Below are 20,131 nucleotides of genomic sequence, written 5' to 3'. Positions count from 1 at the left end.
ACATCTGGAGCAGGGCAAAATTATAAATCTACTTGTTTTCTTTCTCTTTCCTTAAATGTCCACATCTCTCCATAGAACACAGTTCTAGGATTCAACAAGTTCCTTGCATTCTGCTTCTAGGGGTGAGAGGCAAAAGTGACCAGACCCAGATTTGGTTGGATGACCATCTTTCCTCTGATCTGCAATCGACGGCAATACCCTTGGTCAGCAAGCAACTCTTGGGACAGAAGTGCAAGCAGAGGCAAATTCCTTAATTGATAAAGTGTTCCTTTCTGCCATGGTGATTTCATGCCAGACAAGCTAGGACCCACACGCGTTCCTTGTTAACATTCCTAAGAATGGACTCAAAACAGCACGGCCTTCCAAAGCAAGCTGTGATGATGACATCTCCCTCTTATTTAGCGTGGGTTGGGCTCCATGCTCAGGTCTTACCTCCTTTGTGTAATCCTTAACAACCACTCCACAAGGCAGGTACTATTTTTCCCTTTTAAAAACTCTCTTTGTTATGAACTGAACTGATCCTCCCCAAAGTTCACAAGTTGAAGCCCAACACCCTCATGTGACTGTTTGGAGACAGGGCGTTTGAGGATACAGCTGACGTTAAATGAAGTCTAAGTGTGGGTCCCCAGTCCCATAGGCCTGATGTCCTTACAGGAGGGGGAGGAGACACCAGGCACTCACGGGGACGAGGCCACGTGAGGATACGAGGAGACCGCCATCTGCACGCCAGAGAGCAGTCTCAGCAGAAACCAGCCCTGGCAACACCTTGATCTTGGACGTCCTGCCTCCAGACTGAGAAAATAAGTTTCTGTTGTTGAAGCCACCACACACTTGAGGTGCTTTGTCATGGCCGCCCGAGCAGACTAACACACTGCCCTTTAAAACCATTACTGAGGGGCAACTGATATATAATCAACTGCACAGACCTAATGTTCAGTTTGATGGGTACTGATAATTAAATGCAACCATGTAACTACCAGCTGCAGACAAGAAAGAAAATTCCATCCCCACAGAAATGTCACCTTTCATTCCCAGTCAATCCCACCCCACCCCTCCATCGTCTAACCTGCATCCCCGTGGATGAGCCTTGCTGCACCAGGACTTCATGTGAACGGAGTCCTAATTACAGATTCCTCTGTGTCTGGCTGCTTTCTCTCAGCACCATGCTGCTGTCAACCTGCATCCGTCCTCACTGCTGAGCACACTTGGGTCAGGGTCCAGTTTGGGGCCATGGTGATAAGGCTGCTAAATACTCTTGAACAAGTCTCTTTCTTCCTTTTGGTGCACACATGTACTCATCTCTCTTGGGCAAATGCCTGAAGGTGCAGCTTGCAGACCAATGGTCTCTAGGGGAGATGCACACTTAGCTTTCTAAGGCACTGCCAAGCCACTGCCCAAAGTGGCAGACCTGACATGCCCACCAGCAGGGTCCTGCCTCCAAACCCTGCACACACCCAGGCCACTCTCCTCTCCCTCTCCTGATGCTCCCTCTCCTACTCACCTTGAGGACCCCTGGCATCTGCAGTTATTATTTCAGACTCTGGCCATTCAAGCAAGTGTGAGATCACATCCCATCACCATCACCCTGATTGATGATGTGGAGCATCTTTTCAGGTGGTCACTGGTCATTTGCATACCTCCTTTTATAAATGTTCTGTTCCCATGTTTCATTAGGTTGTTCATGTTTTTATTGTTGATTTGTAGAAGCTCTTTATATATTTTGAATATGAGTCCTTTGTCAGATAATGTACATAATATTTCTCGGTCTGCAGCTTGATTATTCCTCAATGGCATCTTTTGTCAAGTAGAAATTATTAGTCTCAAGCTAGATGTCTCTCTAACCCTCATTCGTGTAGATGGGAAACAGGCAGGGAAGTTTCTCCCCAGGTCACACATCTCAGAGGGTAGAAGCAAGACCCGCACCTGAATGTCCCGAGCACAGTTGCCATGCTTACTTCTCCAGGACAAAGCCCTGCTCTTCCTGTCCTCAGAGGGCCTGTCTGGGTGTCATGTCATCTTGCCGAGCCTCAGTTTATTCATGCAAATGGCACATGACCTGCCTCTCTGGAACATCCTGGGGACTTAATGGTAGAAAATGCTGTGCTCTAAGTTGGCTTTCAGTGAATGCCGTCCTGTGGGATTGTTAAGACAGCTAACTGCTCCAAATGTTTTCACAGCAGGTTTGGTGGTTTTCCTGTCTCAGCAAAAGTTCCAGCAGGTTCTTTCAACATTTACTTAACTGTGCTGGGCACAGTTGGGGACAGAATTCTGCCCTCCTAGTGACAGGATAAATTAGGTCTCAGCAAAACAAAATTTAAAGTTGAAAGAATAAAAAGCAAAACCAAACAGAACAAAACCAATAACACCATCCAAAGACTGCCGGCTAGGACCAATCATCCTGAGTCCCACACAAGTCCCTTCCAATAGGAAGCCTTGATCTCCTGACCCACAAATGACTTTCCAATTGTGCAAACTTATCTCTGTCCTGCCCCAGCATAGATGAAGTCCCCGCTGGGCAGCAAACACTGCTGTGCAGGGCAGACTCCAGATGGAGACACAGGCACCATGCCTGGCATAGCCCGGCACACCGTTTTCCACAGGCAACTCCCACCCATCTGCAGGTCTCGGCCAGGCCCTGACGCCGACAACTTCTCCAAGCTCCAGGGACTCAGCCATGAAATCACTTAATGGTGCTTGACCTTGAAGGCTGGACCTTCCTTCTCCGCTTCAGCTGGAAACCATGGAGCCAAAGAAGCTGGAGTGGGACCCCAACTTGGGGCAGATCCAGGAGACAGGAAGAAAGCCATCTGAGTGCTACCCTCCACCCCGGCACCCCCAGTGCTGCTGGGGACCCCTGCCCCTACCCCCATGGCCACCCCACTGGCCACCTGCCCTCCTGCCTCTGGACCCTGCACATATCTGAGCCACTCTCCTCTCCCTCTCCTGATGCTCCCTCTCCTACTCACCATCCGGGGCTCACCTCAAGGGCTCCCTCCACAGTGGGGCCTACATCTGCCCCAACACCTGCCCTTACACTGTTTTCACAAGCTCTTCACTTACTGTCCTGCCTCATGGGGCTGTGAGTTCCACCTTCCGTGACACACTCACACACACACACAGATGAGCATGTACCAGATGTATCATCACAGCCATGGGCTGAGGTGGGTGCACAGGAAGTGTGTTGGACTGTATATGTACAGGCACACCCCACATATATATCCTCCCCCAAAATACACATCTGCACACACACACAACAAAAGGTAAATTCCACATATTAGATGAACAGGTATAAATGTGTCAAATAAGAGTACCTACCTCTCTGCACCTCATCTCTTCCACACACAGTCTCTCTCACACACACACACACACACACACACACACACTGGAATATCACTCAGCCATACAAAAGAATGAGATCTTGCTATTTGCAATGACCTGGATGAAGCTAGAGGGTATTATGCTAAGTGAAACAAGTCAGAGAAAGAATACTACCATATGATTTCACTTATTTATGTGAAATCCAAAAAATAAATGAATAAACAAAAAAAAGCAGAATCAGACCTACAGAGAACTGGTGGTTTCCAGAGGGGCAGGATGGGGGTGAACAGAATAAGGGAGGGGATGAAGAGGCACAAACTTCTGGTTATAAAATAGTAAGTCACAGGGATGGAAAGTGCAGCGTCGGGAATGTGGCCTATGATACTGTTGTCACATTGTGTGGGGACAGATGGGGACCACAGTCATGTGGCGAGCACTGAGTCATGGATAGAACCGTCCGATCACTATGTTGTACACCCGACACTGATATCCCATGTCAACTATACTTCAAGTAAAAATAAAAAATTTTTTAGATGTTTGCCCCTCTAGTGAGCAAAGTGACGTCTTGTTGCCTTAACTGACATTTTGCCACCTTGGGACACTTTGAGTACCTTTAACTATTTACTGCCACAGGCTGTTGGTTCTGTGAATTGTCTTCTGGGTTCCCCGTGCCCATCATTGTCTGATGCGTGGCTTCATCTGCCATTTTGCACAAGTGCCCTACATTGGTAAATACTAGCACTTCAGCCCTGTCTGTGATGTACAGTTCCTGTGGCTCCTTCCAAACTCACCGTTTGTCTCCTGGCCTTGTCTATGATGTCTGGGGAGAGAGAATGCAGTCAGAGCCCGAGGACCAGGTCTGGTGCCTCCTGAGAGCTGCGGGACCTGGGGCGAATCCCTGTGTGCAGTGGGCAGACGGTGACTACAAGTACAGGAACTCAGGGACTCAGGAAAGAGGGGGGAGCCAAGGACAGAGGACGCAGCACACCTATAGCCCACGAATGTGCTCATGGCACTAGTAGCCTGCGTTGCCATGTGCACAGGGGGCTGTCCTGGGTGTAACGTGGGGTCACGCAAGCTCAGCACCCCCACTTCATGGGCTCAGGCACAGAGAGACTGCAGTTGTCCCAGGACCACCCAGGGGACGAACAGCTCTGGGGAACCTGGTGACATTGCCTTGTGTGCTCCATCTGCCTGTCTCCTGACCAGGCAGCATGTGGAGCACACGCTCAGGTCCCCTGTCCCCCGTGGGCCATGTGGCAGGCAGCCCCCATACTGAGATGTGTTTCCACAATGCTCTCATCCCAAGGGGCCCTGGGACCCCAAGTCAAGGAGGTCACCTGGGGCTGATGTGAGGACCCCATCTCTTGGAGCCTTGGGCCTGCAGGGCCGGAAATCCTCAGGCCTGGAGGACCCATGCTGCTCTCTGCCAGCACAGCTGCTCAGTTACTTGTCCCTCCTGCCTGAGGCCTGGTTTCCTGTTACACATCTCACACACGGCTGGACTGGCCCCACCAACATCCGAGTCCACAGCCTTGCAGCTCAGCTCTGGGGCCCTGCTGGCCGTGGGGTCTGTCTTCTCTCTGGGTAGCCTCTGGGCCATAATCCACCCCCATCTAATGATCTAATGAACTGGGTGGGGGTGGGCAGCAGGGAGGGCTGCCACGTGGCCTGTCACCGCAGAGCAGGAATGGGGAGCTCCCTGCAAAGTGCAGGTATGCACCCCGGCACCAGGAATCCAAGGCCTAGAGTCTCACGCAGGCCCTTTGAAGCCTCTGGCCCGTCTCCAGGCAGGGTCGGCACAGCCTGCACATTTCTAGAGGCAAGGGGGCAGCAGTTTCATTTGGCTGGGCCTGTTTGGTCCAGGTGAGGTCTGGCCCGTCCCACCTCCAAGACTCTGGGGGGTCAGGGGTCTGTCAGGGCAGCCTCGCTCTAGACAGGTGTGACTTGAAGACCAATGGGAATGCAGGTTTCCCAGGCTCTCCCCACGCCTGGCTATGCGCATAGCCATGCCCCTGCCCTGAGGTGCGCTGGAGGCTCATGAGGTGCTGCAGTGTGGACACTGGCCGGGGTGCAGAACCTTTCCAGGCTGCTTCTCTCCCCTCTCCAGCAGGCCCCAGGACTTGGCTATTTTCAAAGTCCCTTGCATATCAAATACACTATTATTTGTTTAGATTTATTGTTTTCTTTTTTTGAGTGTAGTTGACACACGATGTCACATTAATTTCAGGTGCACAACGTAAATAATGCTGCAATAAACATGGGGTACATATATCTTTTCAACTTAGTGTTTTCATTTTCTTTGAGTAAATACCCAGTAGTGGAATTACTGGATTATTTCTCACAGAACTAAAACAATTACTAAAATTTGTATGGAACCACAAGAGACTCTGAACAGCCAAAACTGTTCTTTCTTAAGAAAGAACAAAGCCGGAGGCATCACAATCCCAAATTTCAACATTGCTACAAAACTATAGTCATGGGACACCTGGGTGGCTCAATCAGTTAAGTGTCTGCCTTCAGCTCAGGTCATGATCCCAGAGTCCTGGGATCGAGTCCTGCATTGGGCTCCCTGTTCGGTGGGGAGCCTGCTTCTCCTTCTCCCTCTGCCGCTCTCCCCCTGCTTGTGTTCGCTCTCTCGCAAATAAATAAATAAGATTAAAAAAAAAAGCTGTAGTCATCAAAACAGTACAGTACTGGCACCAAAACAGACACGTGGATCGATGGAACTGAATAGAGCCCAGAAATAAACCCCTGCTTATTTGGCCAACTAATCTTGGACAAAACAGGAAAGAATATGCAATGGGGAAAAGATAGTCTCTTCAGCAAATGGTGCTGGGAGAATTGGACAGCTACATGCAAAAGAATGACACTGGGCCACCTTCTCATCTTCTCACACCACACACAAAAACAAGTTCAAAATGGATGAAAGAACTAAATGTGAGGCAGGAAACCATAAAACTCCTAGTAGAAGGACAAGCAGTGATTTCTCCAACATTGGACATAGCAACTTCTTTCTAGATGTGTCTCCTGAAGCAAGAGAAATAAAAGCAAAAATAAACTACCGGGACTTCATCAAAATAAAAAGCATTTGCACAGTGGAAGAAACTGTCAACAAAATGAAAAGGGCAGCCTACTGAATGGGAGAAGATATTTACAAATGATATATCTGATAAAGGGTTAGTATCCAAAATATATAAAGAACTTATACAACTCAACACCAAAAAAACCCCAAATCATCTGATTAAAAAATGCACAGAGGATCTGAACAGACATCTCTCCAAAGAAGACATCCAGATGGCCAACAGACACGTGGAAACATGCTCAACATCACTGATCGTCAGGGAAATGCAAATCAAAACCATGATGAGATACCACCTCACACCTGTCAGGATGGCTAGAATCAACAACACAAGAAACAACAGGTGCTGGCAAGGGTGTGGAGAACAAGGAACCCTTGTGTGCTGTTGATGGGACTGCAAACTGGTGCCATTTATTTACATCTAACAGACATTTATTGAGCACCTACTGTGTGGCAGCCACTGCTTGAAGTTGTCCCTCTAGTTCACAGTCATCCTCAGGTCAGGGGACTGCCTGGACTTCCCTGCCACCGCCCCTCCTCAAGGGATAATTGTATTGGACTGCAGGCACTTGCCATTCCCAGGGAATCACACCCCTCCCCAAAATTACACAAGTGATAAAAGCCATCAGAGCCATACCTATAAGTAGCTCATTTTCTGACTCGTCAGGGGTAATGATGATTCACACAACACAATGGCCACCTGTAGATCTCACAGCGCAGCTGACCTCCCATGCTGACCTGAGCTGGATGCAGGAGGTGAAGACAAGGCCTCAAGGTGCTTGTGGGCAAGCTGCTCATTCCCCTTGAGGCTGTGCCCTGAGAGGGAGCAAAGGCAGAGCGTGTGGAGGGTTCAGTCGCCTTTGCCCTTGGTTGAGGCCTCGCTTCTGTGACTGCTCCTCAGTGTCCGTCTTCAGCTTCTTGAGAAACAAGTGGCCTTTTTATCTGAGCACCTCTCCTCAGCACTTTCTCATTCTGGCTCCAGGCAGAATTCACAGCAGTAAGATTTCTAAAATCACTTATGTTGCTTTTTAAAAAATGTGACTTGTTTTGGAAGCACGCTTAGCCCAGCCGTTTGGTGTTTGTGCAGGAGCGCAGAGGCCTGCCCCCACCCTGGCGGTATCCAGAGCCCTGATAAAGGCCAAGGCTGGAGTGGGGCAAATGCCGTCCCTGCCCAGGAGACACTGAGGGCCGGGACAGGAGACGGTCCCTCCAGAGGCACTGACTGCAGTCCTTCAACAGTGTGAGACATGGACACAATCTTACTGTCCAGCTGCTTCCCAAGCCCCACACCCACATGGTTGGTCACAAGGTCTGGAAAGGGCTCCCTCTTGTTAGCATCCTCACATCCAAGAACCAGTAGCTTTGGATCCCAAGGATTCCCAAACAGTTAGTTAGCAGAATATTCTCCAAAGATCCCATTACAGCCATGGGGTGGTGGCCATCCCTTAGACACCTTCCCCTTTGTAGAAAGGTGCTTCCCCAACTGCAGGGGTTTGAGTGGTCCCAGGGGGTGGGACCAAGGGTGGGTGCACCAACTGGAGGCCTTCTCAGGGACACAACTGCCAGGAGGGAGGGCACCAGGACAGGAACAGCCAGCACCGTCAGAAACCTGTTTCCACCTGGCCAAAGAAGCCCGTGGCAGAGGAACCCAGGAGGTGGCCTCGTCCAGGGTCCCGGAGCCCACGGCAGCTGTCCTCTGCTCGCCCATCCTTACAGCCTGCCCACAAATCCCTGCTCCCTCTCAAGGGCGCTGGTGCAAAAGCTCTCTCCTGTCCTCACTGAAGAGTCTTCTCCAGGCTTCCAGAGGTCTTCCTCACCCTCAGCCAGTTCTCCAGGGAGCCAGCAGCCATGCCAGCCCAGCTGTGCCTCACTTTCTCACGTCCCACAGCTTGGCTGGCAGCTGGGCCTGGGGTCAGCTGTGGCGTAACTTACACAGCATTTCTAAATGTGGCTGAGATGGGCACACATGTCCCTGCGATCAAGGCAATTAGGTATAAGAAGTGAGAATAAGTGTGTTTTTGTCACGATCAATAAAAAATGATCAAGAGTTTTGCCAAAGGAGTCAGCACAGGCACAAAAGGAAGCAGAAGCTGCTATGTGTCCCCTAATGTACTCGCCACTCCTTCACAGGGCTGGCCAAGGCGCAGTGAGACGAGCGAGGGGAAGGATGCAAATTCTGTCTCTGGGCCTCACAGTCCCGAGAAGCTGCAGATTCTGTGAAGGCAAAGGGTGGTCTAGAGCTCAAATGTTTAACCAGGTCTCACCACGTGCAACACACACGGGATTACCATTTACAGAGCTGCCTGGAATTCTAAGGCCCACACAGAGCCCTGTGGGGTCCTCACGCCAGCTCCTCACTGGGGCCCGCTGTGCCATCGAATTCCTGCGCGTCATTCTCCTTCCTTCACCTCAGTCACTCCCTCCTGCTGAAGAGCAGAGATCTAAGAACCAGGGGGCACCTCAGAGACTGAGGGCCTTGTCTGCTGACGAGGAATGGAGGCCCAAGAAGCAAGGGGTTTGGGTAGGGCCCACAGCTCCTCGGTGACACGTGACACATGGGTCGCCGCAGGGTCACTGCAGGGCTGAGCCAAGGCCGGCCCCGACACAGTGCAGCACAAGCCTCGAGGGACTCTGTTGTAAACCTCAATGGACGAGGACTGTAGGGTAACCACCAAAGAATTCACCCCAATACCTGGTGATCCCCACAGACACCTGGGGCCTGTTCTGGGGAACCCACTTAGGACACAGCAAAAACGTGAATTAAAAAACTAAACCTGAGAAAGTCGTTCTCAGAACGCAGACAGTATGCAGCTCACCTGTGGGGAAGCCCGTCCCTCTGAGTCTCTGACACAGTGGCAGCCCTGAGTCCCAGCCCCAGGGCCGAGCCTCAGAGGAAGGGGATTCCAACACCACAGAGCACGTCTGTCCCATCTTGGCAGGGACGGTAGGCCGTGACCCTGCTCTCGCTACGGGCCACGGAAGCTTGCCACATTAGTCCTCCCAGGGCAGGAGCACTGTCCAAATGACGGACTGGAAATCCGCACACCACTCACAAGAACACAGCAGAGGTGAGGTCTCCTCCAGTTTCAGACTTCATCTGTCTTCAGGCCATCAGGGTGATGCTGTTCAGCGGGTTCTCCCGGGGGAGGTCGGCATGTGCCCTGCTTAACTCTAAAATATGGGGACCGCGGCAGTCCTGTGGCCTGGGCGTTTCCTGGTCGAAGAAACACTCTTCGCTTTGAGATCGACATGAAATAGGAATCTTAATTTTTACAGCCATTATCTATTGCTGAGCTGGGCCAAGGAGAAAGACAAAAACACCTTTTCTCCCTTCCATGTTACATTCCCTTTGAAACGGCACAACATACACATTTCTCAAGAGGAGGGCACCTCTGTCAGGGTCATTGTCTAGCTGTCCTGAGTCCTCAAGCCTCAGGTCTGGGGACAGCAGCTGCTCTGGGGCTTACGCAGGTGACGACAGGCCCGACTGTGGTGGGGGAAACGTGCCATGCACACCTGCCCACTAGAGTAAGGTCTTAACAGAGTGCCACGAGGAGGGCCCCCTATAAGCCCAGCACTGCTTAGTGATCTAACACGAACACCACTTCGCAGGCTGTGAGCCTCATAATTACTCAACACTGAGTTCAGGAAAAAAGCAGTGTATTTGTAAGCTGACAAACGTGTTTCACTGACTATGTCAACACACATGCACCCACACGTATGCACAGAGGCTTTTAGGCATTGTAATATTTGCTCGAAAATCCAAGAATTAAAATTACCCTGCAAATGATGGCATCGCTTTTTAATTGAAGGACAAAAGTTGGTCACATTCAGAGATAAGCGGGCCTCATGCAGATAGTTAAAACCATCCTTCTCTTTCTTGGTTAACCATCTCCTAATTTCAAGTAACATCCACGAGTTCTTTAGGACCATCTGAAATTGTCCTCTGAGGAACTCCGCCACACCACCTCGTAACACACATGACCACACGCACCGCTGGACGGCGTCTCACTGGATATCATCATCATCAAACAGATCTTCAAAATCTACGTAAATGAACAAAACCACATATTAATGGGGGCACACAAGGTAAACAACTGAGAAAATAACTTCAAAATATGAATTACACATTCAAAATGGAGAAAAAGCATTAAACAATCTAAATAAAGGACTTTTCCCACGACAGACTCAATTTTATCCAGCAGAGGTCATATCGTCCAAGGGGACAGAGTGGTGTAGAAGGCATCTTTAATCTTCTATTTAGGTGACAATCTTAAGAAGATGCATGGAGGTGGAGGCGAGGTGGAGGTGAGGCAGCCAGAGGCTGGCGGGCACAAGACCCCATGCAAGCACGAGAATGCAGAGGGCAGGTGGGAGGAAGGTGCTAGAAGAACTGGGCCATGCAAGAATGGCTGTCTTTAAGGGAGTCCAACCGACGGTCATGCTTGAGAGACAGTCCGAGCCCTTCCCACTGGAAGAAGGGCCACACACCCACAGCATGCTATTTACTGGGATGGGTGGCAGTCAGGGTCACTGCGCCCTTCTATTTATTTGTCTATGGCTTTCCTAAACCGTCTATGGGCATGCCCTGCTCTCATGATGCGGAAAGGAAAACTGAGGGTCTACTCATAGTCCCATGAGTTCAAACTGTGCAGGATAAACAGTGAGCTGGAAGGAGGTGAGTGGATGGCCCCAGGGGCATCTCCACATGCTGTCACAGGCCGTCAGGGAGGGCGGTGTCCCAACCACCTCTGCTCAGCACTGACGTGGGTGGTCCCACAGCAGCGGGGCTGGGGCTGGCCTGTGGTCCTACAGCTCTGCACACTTTCTCCCCCAGCCCCCAGCCCCAGCTAACTTGTCACACCTCCCCAACCCCTGAGGTATCACCCCCCCAACGAGACACTGCCCTCTGATGTGCTCCTAGAAACAAGGCCACCCACCTCTGCCAGGGCTCTTGCCATGGCTGTCCCTGCGTGCTGCCTTGTCTAACGCTCCCCTACTTTATCAAACATAGTGAGTGAAGAGAGTAAGCCTTCTTCAGACCCTGGTCTGAACCCCAGTGCCCAGGGGACCAGAGGTCAGAAGCTCTGCTCCGTGAGCAAGAAGGACTCAGGAGAAACTCTGTCCAAAGCACTCATGGCTTTCTCACAGCAAGTGGCTTTCTGAACCCGCAGGGCTGCCACAACCTGATGGGGCGGCACACGCCTCATGAACTCTGTCGGTGGGCAGACCAATGCAGCACGAAGCTCTTCTGTGTTTTTTCCCTTTCCAGCCCTGACCCAGAGGGAGGAAGCCCCCACACTGCTCATGTTGCTCACACTCCCTTGGCAGAGCAGCCCAGGTCCCTCCCAGATGCCCTTTTGGCAGAATTAGAAGGCTATTTTCAGAAACCACATGACCTCGAACACTAGAACACAGCCAATAGTCCGTAAATCCAGAGGATGCACGGGACCCTGAAGGAGATCATCACCTGCGGGAGCGGGTTGGGTGGTGTTAGATATCACCCTGCCCTGCCGGGTGAGGGCCCCCAAGGTCACCCCACGTGAGCGAGGGCTTTCACATGGTGGCTCTGGAGACCTTAGAGAAAGGCGGTCCCCATCCTCAAGTTTGGTGGCAGCCCAGATGTCGCCTCAGTGGAGTGGCCAGTCTCCCTGGGAAGAAGGCACCTAATTAAGCAGCCTGGCTTCTCTTTTTAGGCAACAAGTTGCTGAAAAGATGCCAGATAAGAGAACATGGACTCGGCTCCAGGGGGTATTTGGTACATCAAACCCGGTAGGGTGGCCTCGTGGCATCCCAGCTGCCACCAGCTAGCGACAGTTCTTGGTAGTGGCAGGCACCTTGGACGGAAGAGGGATGACAGGGAGTGTCTCCTAACAAGACCTGTCTTGCATTCCCACTCATGATTTGAACCCTCAGTAAGAATATAATCCACAGGAACAAGGCCTCAGGAAATCAGAAGACAGCAAGAGAAATAGCCCTGGAGCCTGTGGGAAGGTGTCGCACAACTTGGTTTTTCCCTGCTTACCATCCATGTTCTTGGGAAGCAGCACGAAAGCTCTTCAGTACGAGTCCTGCTTTCAGAGAAAAGGGCAGGGAAAGCTGGTTGTCACTGCGAAGGGAGCCAAGAGGCCAGAACCCAGCAGCACACAGGAAAGGAAGGAAAGCCAGGTGCCTCCTGACAGAAGAGAAAGCCCGGCGGGGTTCCTACACCCCTGTCTCGGGTCACGAGCAACAGACCAGCCTCCGCGACAGGTTCAGTGGGACAAAAGCACGGCTCCAGCTCAAGCTCAACTAGTGGAACGCAAGACCGGGAGCAATGTTACACTCTGCTGTCTCGTGAAACACGGGGCTGGCTGCCAGCGTTAACAGCCCGCGCTGCTGTTTTGTACAAACCGCACTGCGTGCTGCGAATGGCACACATCTGGCTTTCCTGTTCTATGCCCCCAATCAGTCACGCCACAAAGTATTCCACCGTGTAACACACAAAAGAAACATTCAGACTAAAACTGGAGTCCCCAACCCCAGCATCCTTACCATTAAAAAAGTCTGCATGAACCGCCTTCTCATTGGCTGCCAAGTCCATCAGGAGCCCCGTGCTGCCTCCTGCCTGGGAAGGGAAAGGTGACGTGGTGTCAGTGCTGTTTTCCGGGGGGACAGCGCCTTACAGGGCCCACACCACTCCCTGGCAGAGGAAGGCGAGGGATGGAAAGGTGCCCAGGCTGGAGTCACAATTTAGTTTCAGGCAAAGGAAGCAGGTGGGAGAGGCGGCGTTCCAAGGATTATTTTTAAGGTCTCCTTGGGTCTTACCTTCCTCGACTCCTCCTGCTTTTTAAACAGAATCCTGCTGTTGCCGTGAACACCACTTCTCTGTAAGCCTTGAGCGAGGTTCTAATTCCCTATAAGACGCTGCTACAGAGGCCCCAAACGTGTGTAAAACTGTGCCAATGATTTCTCTGCTCTGGAATGTCCTCTGCTTCTTCTGAGAATTACACCATTTTCCTTGGGAAACTGACCTACTGACCTGGGGCTCTGGTGAGGGTGTCGTCACAGCACCTCCCACTGCCGCAGCGTATGGTGGCAGTACAACTATGCGACAACCAAAGCCGGGCAGTCTGACGCGGTCAAGATCTGGGGTGTCTCTGAGAGTCACACAGGGACGGTCAGAGCAGAGTCCTCCGCCCACAGGTCCCTGCTGCTGCCCTGACCCCTGACCTTCCAGGGCGGTCTGCTCAGACCCCTCCTGGCTCTGGAGTAGCTGAGTGTCTCCCACGTTCCTTTCCATGGCTGCCCTCAGCAACCCAAACCTGAGAGAAGAGCCCAGGATTCTGACTCCTCTCCCCTCCCCTCAAGCCGCCGCCCGCCCCCACGACCAGGGCGAAGCCATGCAGACGCGCCACTCGCTGCTATGTTGGGCCTGCCCCTACTTCCATCCGCAGGTGCTCCCCTCATTCAGACCCTCCTCAGGGCTCCCGTGAGCGGTATCCGCTCTCTCACCTCCAAACCTAATCCCCAAACTCTCCAGTGACCTGCCAGGAAGCCTTTCGCCCCCACCGCGATGCCCTCCAGTGATTCCACGCCGCCTCTGGCGGAGACCCTAACAGAGGACGGAGAAGCCGGGGTTTGCCCGCTTCGGGAGTGGGGTGCAGAGGCCACCTGTCCCAGCACAGCCTCGGGCCGCCTCTTCCAGCTGCTCTCTCCGCAGGCTCGGGCATCTGACAGCCCGCCTGAAACCGCGGGGCCTGCCCTTCCCCCCAGCACTCCGCTCCTCCCAGGCCTTCCCCCCCAGCCTGTCTCCTTAGCAAACACAGCATGCCCTTCGGCGCTCGCGCGCCGCCAGGGGCTCTCCCCCCGAGGCCTGTGCTGGGCCACCGCGAGGCGGGAGGGTGCTTCTATCGGGCCCCTCCAGCTTTCTATGCACGCGGTGTTTGCAGAGCGCCTCCGCCTGTCACACGCCGATCCCAGGGAGCAAGACACAAGGTCTGCCCCCCAAGCTTTGGGAAAGAGAAAATGAAGCCCCGACACCCGCAGCTGCGCGGGGTGCCACCGGCTCAGAGAACACCACCCTGCGGCCACGACGCAGCGAGGACAAACGCGAGACCCCCTGCTAACCCTGCATGACCGCCCGGGACCGGGGTCACTGTGCAGAGCACGCACCTGCCAGACACGGCCCCCACCCCACCCAGCTCCCTGGGCCGAAGAGCTTCCAGCCTCGCTCCAGCCGCGCCTCCCTCCGCGCAAGGCGTATTTCAGGACGCTGGCAGCACGCGGCCCGCGGCAAAGCCCACCCTCCCCCCCTCGTCGCCGAGCACCGCCGCGCTCCCCGGCGGCGACGTCCCGGTCCCGAGGTGGGCCGTGGCCGTGAGGCGGGGAGCCCCAGGCCCGCGGCCTGCAGGGCGCCCCGGACTCGCCCGGCCGCCGCCTTCCCTCGCCCGCCCCGGGCCTCCTCACCTCGTCCAGGTCCACGTAGGGCCCGGCGCCCTCAGGGAACATCTCGTCCACCGCCGGCTTCATCTCGCCCGCGGCGTCTCCCGCCTCCGCGGCCCACTTCCGGCCCGCCTGATACCTCTTCCGGTGCGCGCTCGGCCGTGGCGTGTCTAGACGCCGGAGGACCTCCGACTCTATGGTTCCCCTAGCGCTGGGGGTCCGGCGGGTCCCGGTCTCCCGCCAGCCCGTCAGCGCTCCGGGGAAGCTGCGCAGGGACTCGGGGGTGACCGGCGGCCACAGACAGTTCGGCCCGAAAGGCCTGGCAGGCAGAGGGGCCCAAGAGGTGCCCGTTACGGAATGTGCGTGGGCAGAAAGCCTGGTGGGTGCCGCAGCGGCGGGGTGGGGGGCAGGCCATATAGGGGAGCGGGATAAGGAGGTACAGACTTCCAGCTATAAAGTGAATGTCTCCGGAAAAAAAGATAATAAAGTAAAACAGTCTGGAGGATGAAGAGTACAGCCCGCAGACTGTGGCCGATGACAACGTAATAACTTTGTACCGGGACAGATGGTGTGCAATTGTTAAATCACTGTGCTGTACACCGGAAACTAATATGATATTGTAGGTCAACTGTACTTTACAAAAAAGAATGTGAATGGTCCACGGAGTAAAAAGGCCACCCACAGAATGGGAGGAAATATTTGCAAATTACACACATATATACATATCTATATATACACACTCACTAAAGGGTTAATATCCAGACTATAGAGAGAACTCCTAAAACTCAACAACAACAAATCCCAATCCAAATGCAGTGACTTGAATACACCTTTCTCTGGAGGAGATATACAAATGGCCAAGAGGCACATGAAAACATGCTCAACACCACTAAGCATTAGGGAAATGCAAATCAAAACCACCTTCACACCCCTTAGAACAGGTGCTATATAAAAACCCAGAGGGAGTGGAAGCAGGTTCTTCAAGAGATATTTGCACCTCCGTGTTCAGAGCACTGTTATCCCCAAGAGCTAAAAGTGTAGAAGCACCCCGTGTTCGCGGACAGCTGAATGGATGAGCAAGATGTGTTCTATAGGTACATAAAAGGGAACACCATCCAGCCGCAAAAGGAGGGTAATTCTGACAGATGCTACAACATGGATGAAGCATGAGGACGTTATGCTGAGTGAAATGAGCTGTCACACACATCCTATATGACCCCGCTGACACGAGTTCCCTACAGTGGTCAGATTCACAGAGACAGAGAGCAGGAGGGCAGGGCGCCAGGGGCTGGGGACCGATGGGGAGTCTGTGTTTCATGGGCACAGAGATCCAGTTGGGGAAAATGAGAAAGTTCTAGAGGTGACGGCTGCACAACAGTGTGAATGTGCTTGGTGCCACTTAGAAATAGTTACAGCAGTAAATTTTATGTTATATGTATTTTATCATAATCTTTTACAAGTATGTGAATGAGAGAAGGGGTTAGGAGGGAAGGAGAAGGAAGGAAAGGGGGGAGGGAGGGAGAGCATGAGACACTTGAGCTAGACTTGTGGAAGTAGGTAGGCTTGGAGGCTGGGTTGTGAGCGAAGTAGAGGTGGGGGGGCAGGGCACGAAGACAGGGAATGAGCCCAGATTGAGGGGGACAGTGACCCCTGTGGGCAGTGCAGGGCTCAGGGAGAGGGGAGGAAAGGCTGGGGGTGTGTGTGAGCCTCAGGTGTCACGGTGACATGAATCACCCTGAAGTACCCGAGCGAAAGTCAGACCAGGGAAGCCACAACTCTGGCCACCAACAGGCTTCTCTTCTGAGTGGTTTCAAATCACGGGAGCCCCATTCCCAGCCACCGTGGCAGGAATGAGGAGGCAGTGGCCATAGGTGGGGCTTGCTCCTGGTGAGGAGCTCAGTGGTGCAGCATTGGTGGTGAGGGGCTGAGGGCATGGGGCAGGAAGTGGAGGGTCCCCCACGAGGTCTGCCTGCAGTGGGGGGGAGTCAGGAGGGGGTGCACAGAGGAGAACTGAGCCTGTTGGGTGCTGAGGTGAGCAGGGAGGCCCGCAGCCAGATCTGAGTCCTGACCAGGAGTGGAATGCCCCAGGGGCTGTAAGCCCAGCAGGTAGGGGGTTGGCCGAGGGTGGCCCCAGGTGGGGGTTCTTCCTCTGAGAAGAGGACAGAAGTGAGGCCTTTTAAGAACGTAAATGCAGCTGGGCATCCCCGGGGCAGCTGTGGGCTGCTGATGCCCGAGCCCGAGGAAGGGGTCCGGCCAGGGCACCACATGCTTTTCCCTGGAACAAGCCTGGACTTTGCTCCTCCGGAGCAGCCTGCCGACAGGGGGGTAGAGCTGTGGTTCTTTAACGCGCGCCCTAACTGGCAGCATGACAATCTGAGGGGAATATGACCATGCACACACTCGAATTGACACGCTAGTGAACAACACGGAAATCCCGCTGTAAAGCGTGTCTTTTGCCTGGTCCTGCTGTCCCCAGTGGGGACTTCAAGACCCATCCTCTCGCCTGGCTATCCTGTGAATCCGGACTTTTGTGCTGTTGAGGTTAGTTTACAGAAGCCAAATTCACACTAGCTCAAGGTGGGGAAAGAAAGAGATGAAGAAGTTAGTGGCTTTTCCTAAAGCCACCGGCTAGGCCTCCTCTGCAGAATGTCCCCGGGGGACACCGGCAGTGGTGGCAGGAAGCACGGCTGGAGTGGGAGGGATGACCGCCGGAGGCCGTCCTGCTGTCCTGGGCACCTCCCACCCTCCAGCACCCTCCCCACCCGGCTGGGTGGCTGTGCCCTGTCCCAGGGGAGTTTCTTCGCCACCTATATTTAAATACACACTGTTTCCCATTATTTTATTTTAAAAGAAAAGCTGGCTGTAGCCCATTGGAGCAATTTCCTCTCATCCGATGGAAGGTGACCAGCAGGGTCTGCAGCTTGTAAGCTTGTGTGCTTGCCTGTGGGGGCTCACCACCTGTGCAGTAGCTGGCCCAGTGCCACAGGATGGTCCCCGAGACACCGTGTAAATGGCCTGCTGGGCCTTCCCTCCCTGCAGAGCACCCAGGGGAGGTAGCCCCTTTCCTCCCACAGGCCCTGAGCCTGTCGTGCTGGCACCCAGGTTTCGGGGGCCTTCCCCTTACAGACAGAGAGCACCCAGGCCCTGGCCCTTCCTCACAGGCTGGGTTCCTGCTGCGCTGGTGCGAACGGCCCTCGGGAGTACACTGTAGGGAGGGGGGACAGGCAGGGCCCCCAGCCCAGGGGTGGCCCCTGGGGGTCCGGCTGCTGCCGGCCTCCGTGGCTGAGGGCAGGGGCTTTGGGGTGTGGCTGCCTGGATCTGGGTCCCGTCAATAAGTCAGGCAGTGCCCTGGTGTCTGTTTGCCTCAGTTTCCCCCCTGCACTCCGGGGCACCTACAGCACCGCCCTCCCGAGGGGCTGTGAGCTTAGGTAAGAGCGTGACACTTACAGCAGGTCCTGAGTGAGAAAGAGTGTGGTTCATTTGTCAAATAAGAAAGGAAACGTGGCCTGACTGGGGCTTTCCTGAAAGAAAGCCAGAAGCATTTGTGCGTCTTAAGTCAGGAATTTATTGAGCATGAGGCTAGGGATCCAGGCTGGCGCTCAGTCCTGCTGGTAGGGGACATGGAAGCCCAGCGTGGTCCCCAGGGGGAAGTGAGCGAAGAAGGTGCGGGCCATATCCTCAAGCTGGGGGTAGGCCCCCAGGGTCTGGAAGTACTGCACGTAGTTCCAGAAGTCAGAGGTGGAGAAAGGCCAGTAGGGCATGGCGGGCAGCTCGGCATAGGGGCCTGAAAGACACCACCACCGGCCTCAGGTGCTGTCCCCACCGGTCCTGCCCTGAAGCTGCCCCTCCGTGGTGCCGCAGGGCAGGTGGATGGTGCCCAGCAGTGCAGCGGCGGTGGGTGGTGAAGGGGCCCTCCCAGCTGGGAGCCGGGACCTGGGACACCCCTGGTCCTCCATGAAAGTATCCCGGAGCCTTGTCATCTGGGTGATGACCCTCTCAGGACTCCTGGTCTGGGGGGACAGCTCAGGGAGAGGAAAAGAAGGGGGGGAGAGGGAAGGGGGAGGGAAGGGGAAATCTGGCCCCTGTCCTGGAGATGCTGGGCAGGGAGGGAACACCCTGGTGAGGGTGTGGGGGCATCCTGCTGGGATTTCAGGGGAGACCACAGCCCCCAGCCCCGGAGTCCGGACGCCACTGCACTGAGGTAGGACTGGGGTGGGAGGGCCATGGGGTGAGTCCAGGCTGAGGGTAAGAATGCCAAGCCTCGGGGCTCAGAGAGTCCCTCCTGCCCTGCGTGTCCCCAGGTGGCTGGAGGTCAGGGCCCAGGGAAGAGGCTCGTGTCCCTCTGCTTGCATAGCTTGTCCTTGAGCTGACCCAGGGTTCCTGCTTCGTTTGCTCAGGATAAGAAGCCAGCTCCCACCCGGGTCCCTCTTCCGACCCCATCCCACCCAAACACACACAAGAAAAGAATAAGAGGGCAATACAGTACCTCCCTCCTCCTGCACTGGCTTGGCCCCTGCAGAGGAAGAGGAGGGCAGTCACTCTGGAGAGCCCCCCAAGGCAGGACACCCCGCCGCCCGCCGCACAGCCCTACACACCAGCTGCCTACGCAGCCAGGGAGACAGCAGGAGGGACAGAGCCACCACTCACCTGCCAGAGGTCCCAGCAGGAGGCAGAAGGCCAGCCCTAGCACCAAGCAGGCCTTCATCTCCCCCAGGCAGGCGCTCCACCAGCTGATGAAGCTCCGGTCCACCTGCAGCGGGAGGGACCCAGGGGGTGGGGCCAGCCCCCCATCAGGGCCCCAGCCTCTTCCCGCCACCCCCACCCCCAGCAACTCCCTGGAAAACAGCTCTGGTAACCAGACAAGCTCCCAGGGTTTTCATAGCAGTTTCCGTTTCACCTGTCAGCTGGCAGTTCCTAATTGGAGGCCGCGACCCCGCGTCTGCCCCTCCAGAGGTTGCCTCGCACTCCGGGTGCTCAGCCGGTGCAGCTGGGATGGGCCTCTGCTGCAGGCTCCTCTTTATAAACGGCGGGGGGCAAGGAGGCGGACGTCACCTTCCTGAGCCGTCCAACTGAATCTTTTATCCCCGGCCCGAGGACTGAGGGCTTCTTGCCGGCTGTAGGACCTTGAACGATCCGAGGAGCAAACTGGGAGGAAAACACTTCTGCACAGGGCACGACCGGGAATTTTAGGACTGAATTCAACACCAGTGCTCGAAATAAACACAATTTCCTCTGCACCGGGAGAGAAAGACATTCTAAGGCTGACATTGGGGCAGAGATGCCCCCTTCCAGGAACAAGGTAATTGC

The 20,131-nt window shown here is 54.4% G+C and overlaps 2 protein-coding genes across 2 annotated transcripts; both read right to left on the bottom strand.

The window, feature by feature from the left end:
* Positions 1 to 10,043: 10,043 nt before the first annotated feature.
* COPS9 (COP9 signalosome subunit 9) lies at positions 10,044 to 14,946 on the bottom strand. The gene is made up of 3 exons (XM_028105225.2): positions 14,849 to 14,946; positions 12,935 to 13,007; positions 10,044 to 10,446 (listed from the first exon to the last, which is right to left on the bottom strand). The coding sequence occupies exons 1-3, from the start codon at positions 14,909 to 14,911 to the stop codon at positions 10,409 to 10,411; spliced, it is 174 nt and encodes a 57-aa protein (XP_027961026.1). The 5' UTR covers positions 14,912 to 14,946; the 3' UTR covers positions 10,044 to 10,408.
* A 3,477-nt stretch (positions 14,947 to 18,423) lies between these two features.
* Positions 18,424 to 19,538, bottom strand: OTOS (otospiralin). The gene is made up of 3 exons (XM_028105119.2): positions 19,472 to 19,538; positions 19,311 to 19,337; positions 18,424 to 18,608 (listed from the first exon to the last, which is right to left on the bottom strand). Exons 1-3 carry the CDS (start codon positions 19,527 to 19,529, stop codon positions 18,424 to 18,426), a joined length of 270 nt encoding a protein of 89 aa, XP_027960920.1. The 5' UTR covers positions 19,530 to 19,538.
* Between the last annotated feature and the right edge of the window lie 593 nt (positions 19,539 to 20,131).

The sequence above is a fragment of the Eumetopias jubatus genome, unplaced genomic scaffold (genome assembly GCF_037043125.1).
Source record: "Eumetopias jubatus isolate StellerSeaLion01/CBP00866 unplaced genomic scaffold, mEumJub1_p1.0 scaffold_3, whole genome shotgun sequence".
NCBI classification, from domain to species: domain Eukaryota; kingdom Metazoa; phylum Chordata; class Mammalia; order Carnivora; family Otariidae; genus Eumetopias; species Eumetopias jubatus.
The sequence above is the reverse complement of the archived record's forward strand: the minus strand, read 5'-3'. Positions and strand labels throughout refer to the sequence as shown.